Source organism: Phallusia mammillata, chromosome 6 (genome assembly GCF_965637545.1).
Source record: "Phallusia mammillata chromosome 6, kaPhaMamm4.hap1.1, whole genome shotgun sequence".
In the NCBI taxonomy this organism is placed as follows: Eukaryota; Metazoa; Chordata; class Ascidiacea; order Phlebobranchia; family Ascidiidae; genus Phallusia; species Phallusia mammillata.
Window position 1 is genome coordinate 10,244,064 of NC_137257.1, and position 16,110 is coordinate 10,260,173.

Here is a 16,110-nt window from a genome sequence, read left to right on the forward strand (position 1 = left end):
AAGCCATGTAATACTTTATTTATTTAGATGTGGCCGGAAAAGTGATAGGATGTGTGCAGATAAATAATTGGGGAGGACTGTGGCGTTATTCGTGGGATCGACGCAACCCAATCGCCCCAGCACGAGTTAAACAACATGACAAAGTGGGTTGCTTTTTTAATGATCAATCTAGTTTACAGTATAAAACAATCTTAAGTTTTTGCAGATAACAATTCAATTTAATACACAAAAGACGATACCTATAACCAAACCAGGATACTACAAGTGAGTGAAAATTGTTCCTTCCCTACGTTCTTTAGCATAATATTCTTTTCATGGATGTAAGTGACAAAGATTACGAACTAAATCACAGTAAGCCATGGCGCCTTCGGCATGGCGCTTTCAATGGGTCTGACATATTGTGATTTTTGTATGAGTGTGCCGTACTCGGTGGCCTGCATAGACGATTCAGGACTGATCCCAGTTATGAATTTATGTTAATTTTAATAGATAACGAACTATTAATGATAAAGTATTGTTGTAGTGTTTCGGGTAGTAAGCCATTTGAAGTGGCCATGCAAAAAACATCAACAGTTGCAACTACCTTGGTATGGATTCCATTGCCATACGTGAAGACCGATGTTGATGTGAAGGTTCGTTTGTCATTAATATTTAGATCACATTGATTAATATTATATTAATATTTAGATCACATGATCACATATTTAAGTTTAACTGAAGCAAGACGTATCATCAGCTTGATATTCTCTAATCCGTGACTTGTTTGTAGCCGCATTACGTGGTTGGTTGGTTTGAATATCGGAAGTTAATTGTTTTTTGCAGGTTGATTGGGGAACTTTTGGCAAAAACCCAAGGTTTAGATGGAGTTCAACAACATTCAGCGATTATAGCATTAGATTTGGAGCTCAGTGTGGTGGCTCATATTGCAAAGTTTTTTTCACTGTCACCAATTCCCAAGTAAGCTTAACTATTGTTTTTTTACATCTGTGTTTTGTGACAATCATCATTCCTCTTTCTCTATTAGCGCTAATCGGTTGTGGTGGCTTATCTAACCTTTATTTGCTACTATTTAACTTGATTTTTTGTATTAAGGACTGGGGACAAATATCCTCCACCAATTCCCAAGCAACCAACTTTTACCGAGCAAACAACCGAACACAAGTCAGAGCTGAAATACGAAATATGAATCGCGCCACTTTAGTTGGATACACTGTATTTCAACGGTAAATTCAGTTAATTTGATTAAAATCATGGTCTATGACTTCAACGCACTGACGAAAATCTTTGTCCTTTTAGAAAATATAGAAATGTCCCGGATAGCTACGACTGGAGAACTGTTCTGGACAATATGCCCAGCTGCTTTGGTAGGTGTTTATCGTAGCTAGTTTATAAATAAAAAAACATAGCAATTACACTTATCGCTCAGATGATACTGCATTAAAGCAATACGGAGACCTTCCAAGCTTGTCTGTCCCTGCTACCTTTATTAAGGGAAGCATGGATTACTACGCTTCGGATATTGTTCCTGGTTTCATTCAATTCAGGAAATACGGTAGTTCCGGAAATCCTTATCCGATATGTCCAGGCATAAGGTGCGTATTAAACGTTGAAAACTTACCGTTGCTTCTCATATTATATTTGCATAAAAGGCGACCAAGTATTTCAGATATTGTCGACGCACGAATCATTTTTACTTTTCTGTAGATTAGGAAGCGATGCTGACCCCTCCCTGCATTGCATTGGCGGAGTAGAAAGTGGTTCATCGTATTCTTCTAAACGGAAATGTGGTGATTTTTCTGGTATGTGTTGGTTGCCCCCCAAAGCGATTAACCACGTATTTGGCATGTGACAACGCATATTTAAAAGAATTGACACGTACTTTGTACTTATTTGTCTCACATGCTATTAAGTACCTCGAAATCCTATCGTACTTCGAGTAATTTATTTGATCGCTTCCAACGCAACACCTAAACCACCTTGATACTTAATATGTTAAGAAATGCATACTAAGGTTTGTCTGATAGCCAGGCGCCATCATTAAAGCGGTCACATCTTGCTAAATAGCCATAGGCTCTCGACTATTGATATATAGCAACCGAGACTATGTAAAAAGCAAATCTAGAAGCCATCATTATTTTTATTATTCTTTAATCAGCAATTATTATCAAAATCTGTGTTAGTTTAGTTGTAGGCGGGTTGTTTTGGATTACTTGATAAGTAGCGACATTGTTTAGGTAACTATTTAAAATATTAACGAATCAGTATGCAACCAGCTTAAATTATTCTGTTTTAACAGATTGGGACCAACTTGCAGCTCACACAATAAAGAGGGCCAACTCCACGACAGGAGATGAAGTCACTGATTTGACGTCAACGATTCTGCTTTTTTATCGTTAAATATAAGTTAATCAGATAAAAGCAGCTGTTGACTTTGTCGCAACCTTTGTTTTATTCATAAGCAGATTTTTTCATGTTTTCGTTTATGTTACATTTTTCACCGTGCTATGGTTAACCTGTGGTATATAACTATTGATTTTCTTACATCTATTGATTTTCTTATATCAGCACAATATTTTAAAGCCTAATGTCAATACATGAATTATTTACCTGTGCCTTGGCCGGTTTTACCAACGTTTCAACCTAGGCTTGATGTACAAATGCGAAAAACATACACACCCTCTGTTGTGAGCTCCCACCACAGAACCTCTTGTATTATGTTTGTAACAGGGATTTGATAAAACACAAACTATTTTATGGAGATTTAATATGTATATAGTTACGCAACTGCTAAATTACATCACAAGCATGGCCCGAAGATTAGGTTGATGTTCGTATAATAACTGTCTGATAATTTTAATTACTAGTCAATGCAAACAAGACTACTTCGAGGCAAACAACCACCGTTTTAGGCGACGAATCAACATTGTAATAAACATGTTTGATAGTAACTAAAATAGCAAATGTAACGTGCGCGATTTATGCTAAAAATACAAAATAACCAACAAACTATGTTGACAAATGTGTATGCTGGAAATGGTTGTATGGCGTATAGAATTTTTTTTAAAAAAACTGTATCTTTGTGGTTCTTTAAAGTTTGCAAAAATCATGAAACAACTGTTTTCTTTTTACACAATCGATTACTGCTAGTTGAATTGTTCTCTATTCTCTATTCTTGCGGCCACAGAGTAAACTGTTGCCGGTTGGTTCAACAGACTGTAAAAGGGCTGTTAAATTACTTAATTAATTAATTAATTAGGTACTTGCAATTTAAGATAAAAAACATATTACAGAAACAAGTCAATATACACCCACAAATAGTCAATATGCACCCACAAATAAACCAAACAGACATGCTAAAAAAAGATCAATTATTAAATAGAAATTAAATAAAGTTTAACTCACGCCTGACAGTAATGTCTCATAGCACAATCATTAGGAAGCGACACAGTTGCTAAAAATGCGTATATAATGCATCTATTTATTGTGACATTTCGGTAGCATGCTCAATAATACCGTAGTTTTTGCTCATAGCAAGTCATTTCATATTGATTGTAAAGATATAAATACATGATTGTACAAATGTTAATTTAACTTTTTCGTTCAACCAGTGTTGTTTTGTAGTTAATATAAGAGACAGTGATTTTAAATGATAGCGAACTGGTTATATTTTTATTCTTATCTCTTTTTGTTCGCAAGGATTTTGTAATATGTGCAGCAAAGTATTGGTTATGAGAAGCTTTTTTGCATAAAAGTGGAAGAAATGCAAATGCATTGTACTAGCTTTCGCAGTGAGAAAGGCTATCTTCTTCACACAGTCTATAGCGACAAATGCGCTACCGTAGATTTGTCAGGTTGTAGCTAAAATGCAACACATATGTACGTCGAATTCGTCGAATTGTTAAATGTAATAACCCGGTCAAGATAATTTAAGATTGGTTTCTTACGAGTTCCTCAGAAAAATGCAAACAGAATTAAAAACAAAACTATGTAAGGTATATACCGAGATATGGATTGAAAGTTAATGACTTGAAATCGCAAAAGGCCCGAAATCTGCTATTTAAGAAAAATGATTCGAAACTCTTTCAGTGGAAAGTTGACTGCGTTAAAAATAAGTTGACGAAAGTCTGAATGACGCTTCGTAATTTCCAACTGAAACGAAACTCTGTTGCCCGTCATGATTTACTGTCATGATTACGTGGCCATCGGTCTAGGAGAAAAATATGAACGACGGGAGACAAATTGTAATATTCCTTGTTCAAAAAATAATGTAGAGGATAGTTGGGTTTGTAGTTTGCATTTATAATTTTTTTACTACATTTACATCCATAATCCAATGAAATATAATTGATTTCGTAAATCTGTTTCTCTTAAATTTCCTAAACGTATTGCGTTCACACAAAAATATGCACAAAAAATATTCGGTTTCCATTTCTTAATGGAGCTGGTCAAGTTAAAATTGGTGTTGGTATTAAACATGTCGGATGTTTCAACAAGTGCGTTGAAGGGTGAAAATAGCGCAATGATAAGATAATTGAGTGTTCGTGACTGAAACACAACAAAATTGAATGACGTTGTCACCAAACGTTCAGTCGTGAAATCAGCATACGTTAGTACATTTTTGCGCACAGGCTAGTTGCACACCCGCCTACAAATTGGAATAATTGTGGGGCAAGACTTTGATCTTTGGCAAAATAAATTTGTAAGCATTTCAGAGATGCATGAAAACGCTACAGACCAGCAACGTTCAGGTGGCATTTTGGAGGCATTATAACAAATCCAACTTTTTTTACAATTTCCTCTCCTTTGGTTTCAGCACGCAGCTCTGAAAAAGGTGATTTGCGAAATTCAGGCATCCTTACACAACTTCTGATCATTCTGCTAATGACAGTTCTTGTGCTTTTCATCAGCGTTGGACTCGGAATTCAAACAGTATGTATTACAAGTATGGTGTATCACTTGATAAAATAAGTTATTATGTATTGTTAGCTGAAAACAGCTGGAGAAGGATCGCAACCTATGGCCATGCAATGAAAAGGGTAAATTCAGCATGTAGAATTGTTAAAAGGTTTGCTTTGTTAAAAACCTTAGTTTTTCATTAAGTTCATCACAAATCCGAATCTTGCCCTACATCAGCATTCAAAGATTGCAAAGATGCTTTACGTCAAGGCTACAACATCACAGGGCTTCTCAACATTAAACCCAATGACTACACATCTGCTTTTCAGGTAAAACTTATTCAAACAACAAAGTCATAAAAAACATTCGGTCATTCGTCGTTTTTGATTTTAAGACAAATATATTTCGCCTATACGGCATCATCAGTATCTAAAAGCAAGTGCAAACACATAACGTTGATAAAAATGTACGCAAAAAATATTTAACTGTGTAAAACCATACAAATGTAAAATTAACAAAAAACGTTAAGAAGTCTGCCGTAACTAAAATCAACGCCTTGTAAACTGCACTGCGCGAAACGTTCTGAATGAACCACCATTTGGAAACAGCGCATGTGGGCCTTGCATAGGGTGGAAAATCTACTCTTCGTGTTGCCAACGTATTGTTTGTTGATTATTTTACAAGTAGCCCAAAGTATCTAAAAATTAAGGTGAGTTTTAAGTGTGAACACCCCGTTAGGCGTGCTTAAACTTGTGGATTCATAAACCATTGGCATATGATGGCCGAAGTTGCCTCACAAAGCACAATGTCCACACGAAAATGAACCCGGCAAATTTTTGTATGTAATCATTACATTTGGCTGAACATTTGGTTACATATTTTTTGCGTACATTTCACCAGCATTATGTGTTTACACTTGCTTTAGACACTGATGATGCCTTAAAGGGAAATATATATATCTTAAAATCAAAAGGATGAATGACTTAATGTTTTCATGAATTGAATTAATAAACTTCGGGTTCATAAAAGTCTTCATCTACGAAGCAACCAGCTGGATGATACTAGTTCCAAGTTTGAAGGAGAAGTATTATTTAAACAACATTTGAATTTCTATGTTCAATTGCTTGTTATTAGGTATACTGCGACATGTCGTCCGACGGGGGTGGTTGGACGTTGGTGGCTTCAATTCACGAAGACGACATATATGGAAACTGCAATTCCGGGGACATGTGGTCAAAGGTGTCCTCAGCTTCTGGTTAGTTTCTAAAACGTGTTCATGTATTTCAGACCAATTTTCTTTTTTTTTACAACAAATATTGCAGCATTGGACAGCAACTGGTTTAATCTGAAATCGTTTGGCAAACTTGAAGATGTTACTGGACAAGACTACACAAGCAAAGCTATGTACGCTCTAAACGTAAGTTTGTTGGAATTCTGCTTACACTACTTTTTCTTAAAACGAGTATGTTTGTCAGGAAAAATCCGAAACATTACTGTCTTGTCCTTTCAATTTACAGGCCTCAGACATGATGATTTGGCACGTTCCAAACGATCTTGCTTTGCCAGCAATTTCGAGCGGGGCATTCTTCAAATATCACACAACAAACGGTTTTCTTCAAAAATATGGATCAAATCTTCAAACTTTGTTCACGCAGTACTTTCCTATGACTCGACACAGCCCAAAAAGTTAGAAATACGTTTCATGAATTTTAATTTTCATGTAATATATTTTCTGTTTTGTCAGATATGGCCAAAAAAGTGATAGGATGTGTGCAGAAAAATGATTGGAGAAAACTGTGGAGGAATTCGTGGGATCGACGTAACCCGATTGCTCCGATGGAAGTGATACAAGACGACAAAGTGCTTTGCTTTTCTCTGGATTAAGCTCAAGTTTACCATATACCGCAATTTTTTTTCAGATGACAATTCAGTTGAACACACAAACGACAATAAGTATTAACAATGCAGGATACTACAAGTGAGTGAATTGAATATGTTCTTATCTTGTTTCTCATAATATTCATTTCATGATAATTTGCAACAGAGAGTATAGACTTTTAACCGATCCAATTCTTCTTGTAGTGTTTCGGGTACTAAGCCGATCGAAGTGGCCATACAAAAAACCTCGGCAGTCGCAACCACTCTGGTGTGGATTCCATTGGTACATGTCTTGGGCGATGTCCATGTAAAGGTAGGCTTGTCATTAATGTTCAGTTTTAATATGAGGAACTCTGTAAAATATTAGGCTAGGTTGAATTTTGATCATTACTTTTTTGTTGCAGGTTGATTGGGGAACATTTGGCAGAAACCCGAAGTTTCGGGTGGGGTTAACATCACAACGGGTCTATAACGTAAGGTTTGGTGCTCAGTGTGGAGACAAATATTGCAAAGTTCTTTTCACTGTCACCAATTCCCTAGTAAGTAACTTAGGGATTTTTGACATCTGTATTTGGTGACAATCAAACTTAATTTCTCTACTTTTTTGATGAGTGATTTTGTGAAAACATGGTTATAAAATGATTTTGGTTCTACGTTGTCATTAGAAATGGAGACAAGTGTCCTCAAGGAATTTTCAAGTAACGGGGAATTGGCTGACGTCTCCTGGCGTTTTCCGAGCAAACAATGGAACACAAATTAAGGCCAAAATACGAGATATGAATCGGGACACGTTGATTGGATATACAGTCTTTCAACGGTATGTTTATTCAATTTATTGAAATCAGTCTAAATTTCATAAATAGCTTTTAATTTAGAAAATATACACCTGACCCGAAACATTACGACTGGGATTTGGTTCTGGACGAAATGCCCAGCTGGTTTGGTAGGTGTTCATTGTTGGTTCATTTATGAAACAAGCACACAGCAATCAACCTTGTCGTTTAGATCAGGGCTTCTCAAACTGTGGGTCGCGACCCCAATTGGGGTCGCGTAATATAATTTTGGGGTCGCGAAACATTATGGGTTATTATGTCAGTCACAATAAATGGTATACGTGCGTAAATTTATTGATTAAACATAATTCCCGTGTATGCAAACTGCTCTAAACACATTTTGTAGAACTTAAAAGAGTATTACCAGCCTATTAGCCATATGCGCCAGACTTTTTTATGCCTATTATGTGCAAACAATGCGAAAAAGCAGATACCACAAGCGTCACAATATAGAGTATGACGTCATAAAAACTAAGACTGTCAATCTGTGTCAAGTTAGAAATTAATTTAGGCTTTTTAGGCGCCATTAGATGGTATATATATATATAAAACATAAGTATTTCTTTACATCATACCCATCAAGGGGTCGCGTAGAAATTTCTGTTTTAAAATGGGGTCGCAGAGCAAGAAAGTTTGAGTAGCCCTGGTTTAGATGATACTGTATCAACGCAATACGGAGACCTTCCAAGTTTGTCTGTCCCTGCTACTTTTATTAAAGGAAGCATCGGTTACTACGATCCGGATATTGTCCCTGGTTTCATTCAATTCAGGAAATACGGCAGTTCCGGAAATCCTTATCCGATATGTCCAGGCGTTCGGTTTGTACTGAATGTTAGAAACTTGCAGTGACTTTCCATATCAAATGTACAATTAAGGCGACTGCATTTTGGACGATTTTCACACACAAACTACATTCACTTTATGAAGATTGAAAAGCGATGCGGACCCTTCCCTGCATTGTATTGGCGGAATAGAAACTGGTTCATCGCAATCTTCCATGAGATGTGGTGATTTTTCTGGTAACTTATGTGTTGGCAAATTCCAAATTTAGAAAACCATTTCATGATACTTTGATCCAATAGTATGATTTAATATCAGCAGATATGTTCGTTATTTATGTATTAGGATATTGAAACCCAGAAATGTCTGCGGGACAGGACCTGTTATCAAAATTACCACATGTAGCACGGAAGTCATAGGTTCCTGACCTTTAACAAATAGCAAGATTATTACTTAAAAAGCAAATTTAGGAGCCACACAATTTGTTTTTATAATTGATCAATCAGCAAATATTACCAAAACATATTTAATGGTAGTGGTAGGTGTATTGTTTTGGATTACACTCATTATTTAGGTCCGTTTAATGCAAACTGCGTGACTTTTCTTTCATAGATTGGGATAAACTCGCAGCTCACAAGGTAAAGCGGACTAACTCCACGACAGGAGATGACGTCACCGATTTGACCTCGACGCTTCTGCTTTTTTATCGTTAATTTTAAGTTATATTAGATTGGAAGTTGTTGTGCCTAACATTACATTTTAATTCTATTTAGAATTATCTCAAAATATTTGTAGAAACTTGAAAATAATTTCATTTGATATTTACATTCTAAAAATTTACAACAATATTAAAGCCCTGTAAGCTTTCATTATCACTAATGTTTCGTTTTTTTTTCATGATAATACTTGCACCTATGTTATGGTTTACCTGATCCAAAAACCCATTGTACAATACCTTAAACCAGTGGTTCCCAACCTTTTTTGTTACATTCCTCCCTTCGCCCATTTTCGAACTATTCATTTCTCCCCATAAGAAGAAAAACAAATATAACATAAAAAATTAACGCAATTTGAAATAGACCTTATAATTAGGGATGTCCATTCAGAATCCTTTACCAAATGTGAACTGGGTCCAAATTATAATGGACATAATAATGTACATACAAAAATATTCTGTAACATTTCCAATGTAATTTTTTTACAGTTTTTATGAAATTCCTCCCCTGAATTTGTAAAATTCCTCCCTAGGGAGGAATTCCTCCCCGGTTGGGAACCACTGCCTTAAACCAATCGGAATCAATTTGCATACGTGTACTTCGGCTGGCCTGCTCAAATTCTGTTTGGCCTTTGTACCATAGGTTTTGGGGGTTCTGTCACACAGGTTTTGGATTATGTTGATGTAGAGAACAGTAATAACTGTGACTGTAGGGGTTGATTTCAATTCAAGCTATACTTTATTTTTATGGTTTACCTGATGTATATCTGTTTGGTTTATTATTCCTTCACAATATCGGTAATGCCTAATATCATTACATGAACAAATTACCTGTGTCTAACTGTTAAACTTCATCACTAGGTTTATCCCAAAATGTTAAAGATGGCTTTGATGTTCTAATTTAAACGGCCTGACAATCTTTAGTAATGCGGAAACAGTTGCTTGAGGCAAATAACCACCAGTATTGCGTTACGAATCAGCATTGTAAGCAAGCATGACCGTGATTGACAACAGCTGTGATACAGAAAAACGGTGACTGCGAGAATAGGTACGTGTTGCGAGTCATACTAAAAATGCAAATTATCAACCTTTAAACTATGTTAACAAATGTATATGTCGGAACATGTTATATCGCCTTTTGTCGACCAGCGAACGGAACATTTGCCCTGTACATTGTTCAGGTCGCATAGCAGCTAAAAGCGTTAATTTTTTTAGGACAAATTTTCCACCTTTGACTGAGTAGTATCAGACTACTTTAATAAATATTTCTGCAAACCTTTCGCACAGTTAGCCTTATTCCTAAAACCTATTACATTTTGCTGCGAGATATTTTGTTAATAGACATAAAAACAGTAAAACTCAATACTTCAACTGAAACAGCATTGAAGTGTAAGTCATGATTTATTCTCGTGATTGTTTTGACAACATCAACTGAAATGTGTTGTTCATCTCGCCATCAGCCTTTTGAAGATCGAAATTTCTAAGTTTAAAAGAAAGCTTTTGAAATAAAAAACGTATAGATTTTGCTAGAGCTTTTTTTAATGCGTTTTTTTGCAAATATGGCCTCAAGCTATTTGTATGAGTTTATGTCTTACAGCTAATCGTTTTTTCGATTAAAAGGGAATTTAAAAACAGCAAGTTTTAAACAAACTTGAAAACAGATTGCAAAAGCCATGCAACAACCGTTTTCTTTCAACAACATCGCTTACCGTTAAAATTGTTCTCAGTCCTCTTTTCTTGTGGGGATTGCGTCCACAAAGCAAACACTTGCTAGTTATTTCAAGAAACTAAAAAAAACAGACAATTCAACTACAAATACTTAGCGACCTTTTAATTAAAAAAATGCCCCAAAAAACGGTAATACAAAACTGGACAATAAACATGCAGAAATATGCCTAAATAAAATAAATAAAAACAGCCAACAGACATGGCTAAACAGAACTGCATCAAATGTTGTGTGGAACTTTCGCGTTATAAATTTCTTTGCATGAATATAATGTATCATCGTTTCCATGTCAAATTTTGTTTAATTTTTTATCTTATCTTTGAAGATGCTTATAAGCAACTATTTACATGGATCTACGTTGTTTTATTTGCTTACTTTGAGTCGAACGTCGTCTTGCGCGAAAGCATAAAGAAAGGGATTAAAACAGCTGTGTGCCCATGCTAGTGTATTCGTGAACAAATGAACGTAATACTGCACCTCGGAGTACGGAAAATCTGAATAGTAGAAAAAAGGAACAAAATACTGTAAATTTCTTTTTATTTTATGCACAGTGTATAGGATTTTGTCAGTTTTGCCTGATGTAGAAGAAACATGGAGACGCATATTGTCTCTGCGCGGCTCAAGACGCATCAAATTTTTTGGGAAATCACATTGATTGATTTGTATTTAATCTGAGATCTATTTATTTCATCATTCGGTTAATGAATTCAATTTTAAAATGTCAAGAGGTGCGTGTAATGGTAATTGCTGTCTTTTTGTGGTAAACCTAATCTATTGCATTTACCATCATTCAGGTCACATCGGCAAAATAAAATCTAGCCTGTCACTTGCACTTACCAATGAATTTAAGACCTTGGGCAACGTAGATTAAATTGGAAATCTGATTAGGCGTCCAACACAGAATAAACACTGTAATGATCATCAACACAACGGATGTGATGCGATCCTTAAAAATATCAAGTGATTTAGCATCAAGTGTTAAATTTACAACACTAAACTCTGTTGTTTGGTTTAGGGGTTGTAAAGCTATGAAAAGATATACAATTTTGGTTAACCAGGTATTATAATGCACACAAAATTTATGATCTTCTTGAAATGTGTATTCTCGTATTTATAAATACAGTTATATACAGTTACAGTTATATACTGTATACAGTTATATATTTGTTTTTTTTAGTATAAAGTAATATCTGATGGCATAAAACAAGTTTCGCTGACGAATTTAGGATTTTACATCAATTTACCTGTTTCCTTCTCAAGAGTTTTCTTGTAGAGCGTCTCCTACGTAAATATACGAATATCCAGACGTAGCAGACGAAGGTAACTGAAAGTGGGATTCCGAATCCAACGACGAACCTTAAATAACAACTTTGTTGTTTTTGTTTTCTAAAATTTTATGTTTGGGTGGGTAGTACAGCATTGTACCAACACTAAGTTACCTTTTGTTTTTGTTAATTTTAAAGCAGTAAATCCGTTGGACGGTAAAACCCCTATATCTCTACGTTTGTATGTCTGTCCCAATTAAATCAATCATGCGCATTCTCATTTGCCCCGTTTATAACTATTCTATTCACAACGATCCGTGCAAATCTATCATTCAGGTTTGTATTCTGTATTATTGCTATTCTGTTTATGCTGTTAATGTTGATTATTGCTTAATATGTTTATCAATCTTCTTGCAATCTGTTTTGGCATTGAAGCATTTTTTGTCTAACATTTCACTGGACTAGCTATTATCCTTCGTCCAATGCTTTCAATAAATAGGTAATAGCGAGCCAGTGAAGCGACATGGAATGTTTAACCTTCCACACGTGGTGGCCACTTGTTTCGTTCTGATATTGATTTCACTTTTTAGAGCGTGGGAACAAAGCATTGTACAAAAGGCAAGTGCCTAGAAGTAGCCTACTAAACCTAGGAGCAGCCTTCATAAACGCACATATATGAGACAGTGACTCCACAACAGGTCAAACCCAAGCAGAAATAATAAAAACAGAAGTAAACGCTTTAATGTTGTACCTCACTATGAAGTGAATGCAGTACCAGACTTTGTGCGATGTCACACTTCGATCGAAATTCCATCTACAGTGGGTATGGCCTGTGAAGTATTGAATGAAATATTTCCACAAGGAAACATGTGATCAACAAATCAAATATGATGTAAGACTTGTACACTAGAAAAAATGATTTGAAACTGATATGAAAGGCAGGTCAAAAAAATATAATAACTGCCTATACGGCCCAGTAAAAAGACAACAATAACGATTGATATAAGTTCTGCACTGAAAGTACTTTGGCACTGCCGAAACGTGCAGCAGCTGTGTGCGGGGTGGTGTTAAACTGAGTTTATAGATCGGTTTATAAATTTACCGTTTTGTTGATCAGTTTCTGTGTCCCGATAATAAAGCGCAAGGACACTTGAAATTGCTGAGACCACCCAATGGAGAAGAATAACAATGGTTGCTTTCTTTGCCGTTCTGCAGTTGAAAACACACAAATAATGTTCCAAGTTGATTCCTGCTAAAGAATCTGGCAAATGTGTGCATATCAATTTACTTGTTTGTTTTCATACTACGAAACATTTTTGGTGTCAATTGTGTAAACTGATCTGCTAACATCCTTAAAGCAATTATTTTTAGTAATGACGTATCTTAACAAATGTTTATATGTTTATCGTCCTGTAAAACGGGTAATTTTAGTATTACAGGTTGTACTTTAGAAACTGACCTAAATAAACTGGCCTGCATAATTCTCACAACATACCTGTAATGGTTATATTTCTCAGAGTAAACCACCACACCAAGGCGGTCAGCTGCCATTATTGAGAGGGACAAAACACTTCCGTATGCTGAGAAAAGAGTTAGAGTACTTGTCAGCTTGCAACAAATGCGACCGAAAATCCAACTAAAAAGCAGAAAGACTAAACTTCAAAAGACATTTTAAAAATACTGAATTTTAACTTTTACATTTTTTTCATGTGTATCAGTGTAGTCCGTTACATTCAAGCATATACGCTTTCTTTGTGTTCCCATTTGCCTTGACCAAACTATAGGTAAATGAAATGTTATGGTAAATCAAATGAGTAACGAAGTAACTTTATCTGCTTAAGAGAGAAACCCAAAATGCACACAGGTTTAACTGAATTGATTTAGCAAGGCCTATTTTCACACAAAAAGCCTACTTGTCTTCCATTAGATATTCCGTCGCCCAAAACGGCAAAGTTGCCAGAAACATCAAGTCCGCTATCGCCAAGTTGATTACGAACAGATCAGTAATTTGTTTGGATGATCTCTTGACAAAAAATATTTAAATCTTAGTGACACAATCGCAACTAACGATGTACTAATACAGAAATCGTCCTGAACCACGGGTGCTCAACAGACGATTCCAGTCTCATATACACACATTCATTAGCTGACAAATTCAACACACACTTCAGTCTGTATATTTCTTATTGCAAAACACTTCGGAAATCGATTTCGCCCAAATATATGGCATCGTCAGTCCTAATCAGGAATTAAGTAAATCAGGGTCTTGTGTTTTAACTGCAACATACCTGCATCCGTTTTTATTCTTTTAATATTATACATTTTTATCATTTTATGTCCTGATTTATTTATTTCCTAGTTAGGACTGATGATGCCATATATTTGGGCGAAATCGATTTCCGAAGTGTTTTGCAATAAGAAACATACAGACTGATTTAAGAGTGCTGAATTTGTCAGCTAATTAATGGCTATCGCAACTAAACTCAATTAAAATCAAAACGACCAAAATAACTGTTTCATCTCAATACATATTTCCGAAAGACATTAATGATCAAATCAAACTGTTATCACAAGATGAAATTGCAGACATAGTTAATGAGATTGCTATGGAAAACGGCACACAAAAAGTAGACAAAAAAGTTTTGCTTTGAATGCATAAAAAAATGTGGATTTTTTCAAAATAAGCTTATATAAATTATTAAAGTACTGTATGTGACCAAGCATTTAAGAGAGTGTGGACGCGATTTGAATTGTTCAATCACACAGAGATGATCTAGTATCGAGATTTAAACGAAACTATTTGGGTTGAAAACAAAATTAAAACGGAACGATATAATGCCATATGAGGAAAATTAACACAAATCAGTCTAAATGGGCTTGTGCTCCTTAGCTATGTTTTCTGACCCTTCAACGATCTTTAAAGACCTTGTGAAAGACGAGGTGCAAAAATCGATTTATTAGATTTGAAACGATTTGCGGGAAATATTACAAATATCAACATCTGCAGGTAATTTTGTAATTTTGGCTTGGGGAGTTTTTGCAAACCATGTCTTGTTGAATTTAAAATTTTACCTCTTAAACAACAATGTGGTTTAATTGGCCGGCATATCGTTTTACTGTCTCTTTTTAAAATACTACTGACCATTTAAAAGCAAAAAAACAACAACTAGAAATTGTGCAAAAATATTTAGTTCCTGGATAATACCCTACAGTTTAGTAACCACTGGCAATAACAAATTACATTTCCTGTAACAAATTAAAATGCAAACAAACAAAACTACTAAATTTAACTTGGACAGCAAGGAAAAGAAACACTAGAATTAATGAGGCTTAAGATTAACACTAAAAATACAATCGCCCCATTCCAGGTGGTCAAATCTAACTGTAATGAGAAGAATTAGCAAGAAATACGTACAATTACAAAGCTTTTTACCATTTTCCACAAATAAACAAAGCACCTTACTTTTACCAGGCTATTCATAACATATACCACCATTCCATTGCCGACGAACCCGACGAAGAACACAATGTAATATATGACTGGGAGAATTATGCTTGTCAAAGTTGAACTTCGGTATTCCGCAAGCGACAAGTTGTTTGGCGAATGGTATATGCCGAAAGCGTTCTCTGGTTGGGCAGTGGTAAACATATCTTTGCTTTGCAGAAGTTTCGTAAGTTTAAATAAGTCGTGCTTGCTTCTATGTGGTGTTGTATAGACTTAAAGGCTTTTCTGAGAGTGCCTTACCTGTAAAATTGTAACAGTACTAGACTGAAAGGAGTAGTTTAATTTAAAGGAAAGATTTGAATTTTTTGTCATCTATCCACTCACTTTCTACAATTTTTCTCCTTTCAATAAGACACTTTCAAACCAAACTCAGTTTATTTTTATAAATATGATGCCCATCACCAATAATTGTGTACTAAACGCCCAAAGGTAAACTATACAGGGTACTGCCTGACTCATGTACACCTTAAGCAACATTAGCAATTTCTCGAGGGTGAAATACGTCGAGAAAA

General features: G+C 35.4%; 3 protein-coding genes across 3 annotated transcripts; 2 read left to right on the forward strand and 1 right to left on the reverse strand.

The window, feature by feature from the left end:
- Positions 1–473: 473 nt before the first annotated feature.
- LOC145231971 (uncharacterized) lies at positions 474–2,455 on the forward strand. Its single transcript, XM_080096446.1, has 7 exons — positions 474–632; positions 823–957; positions 1,093–1,223; positions 1,297–1,364; positions 1,427–1,592; positions 1,705–1,799; positions 2,297–2,455. The coding sequence occupies exons 1-7, from the start codon at positions 474–476 to the stop codon at positions 2,395–2,397; spliced, it is 855 nt and encodes a 284-aa protein (XP_079952572.1). The 3' UTR covers positions 2,398–2,455.
- A 3,587-nt stretch (positions 2,456–6,042) lies between these two features.
- On the forward strand, positions 6,043–9,100 carry LOC145234233 (uncharacterized). The gene is made up of 12 exons (XM_080098986.1): positions 6,043–6,151; positions 6,219–6,313; positions 6,414–6,582; positions 6,641–6,756; positions 6,816–6,874; positions 6,979–7,087; positions 7,179–7,313; positions 7,440–7,591; positions 7,650–7,717; positions 8,260–8,425; positions 8,535–8,626; positions 9,000–9,100. The coding sequence occupies exons 1-12, from the start codon at positions 6,043–6,045 to the stop codon at positions 9,098–9,100; spliced, it is 1,371 nt and encodes a 456-aa protein (XP_079955112.1).
- A 1,403-nt stretch (positions 9,101–10,503) lies between these two features.
- On the reverse strand, positions 10,504–15,742 carry LOC145234234 (neuropeptides B/W receptor type 1-like). The gene is made up of 10 exons (XM_080098987.1): positions 15,563–15,742; positions 14,007–14,116; positions 13,589–13,729; positions 13,196–13,302; positions 12,845–12,923; positions 12,073–12,184; positions 11,666–11,774; positions 11,204–11,322; positions 10,812–10,889; positions 10,504–10,599 (listed from the first exon to the last, which is right to left on the reverse strand). The coding sequence occupies exons 1-10, from the start codon at positions 15,740–15,742 to the stop codon at positions 10,504–10,506; spliced, it is 1,131 nt and encodes a 376-aa protein (XP_079955113.1).
- Positions 15,743–16,110: the final 368 nt, after the last annotated feature.

Bases quoted from the DNA above. Each gene is read 5' to 3' on its own strand.
- LOC145234234 (XM_080098987.1), bottom strand. From the start codon at position 15,742: ATGTTTACCACTGCCCAACCAGAGAACGCTTTCGGCATATACCATTCG. The intron at 12,185-12,844 runs GTACAACATTAA...TTGTTATTTAAG, and splicing joins TGCATTCACTTCATAGTGAG to GTTCGTCGTTGGATTCGGAA. The intron at 10,890-11,203 runs GTAAGCAAATAA...TGTTTTTTTTAG, and splicing joins AAGACGACGTTCGACTCAAA to TTTCTTGAAATAACTAGCAA.
- LOC145231971 (XM_080096446.1), top strand. From the start codon at position 474: ATGTTAATTTTAATAGATAACGAACTATTAATGATAAAGTATTGTTGT. The intron at 633-822 runs GTTCGTTTGTCA...TGTTTTTTGCAG, and splicing joins AGACCGATGTTGATGTGAAG to GTTGATTGGGGAACTTTTGG. The intron at 1,365-1,426 runs GTAGGTGTTTAT...CTTATCGCTCAG, and splicing joins CAATATGCCCAGCTGCTTTG to ATGATACTGCATTAAAGCAA.
- LOC145234233 (XM_080098986.1), top strand. From the start codon at position 6,043: ATGTCGTCCGACGGGGGTGGTTGGACGTTGGTGGCTTCAATTCACGAA. The intron at 6,757-6,815 runs GTGCTTTGCTTT...ATTTTTTTTCAG, and splicing joins AAGTGATACAAGACGACAAA to ATGACAATTCAGTTGAACAC. The intron at 7,314-7,439 runs GTAAGTAACTTA...CGTTGTCATTAG, and splicing joins TCACTGTCACCAATTCCCTA to AAATGGAGACAAGTGTCCTC.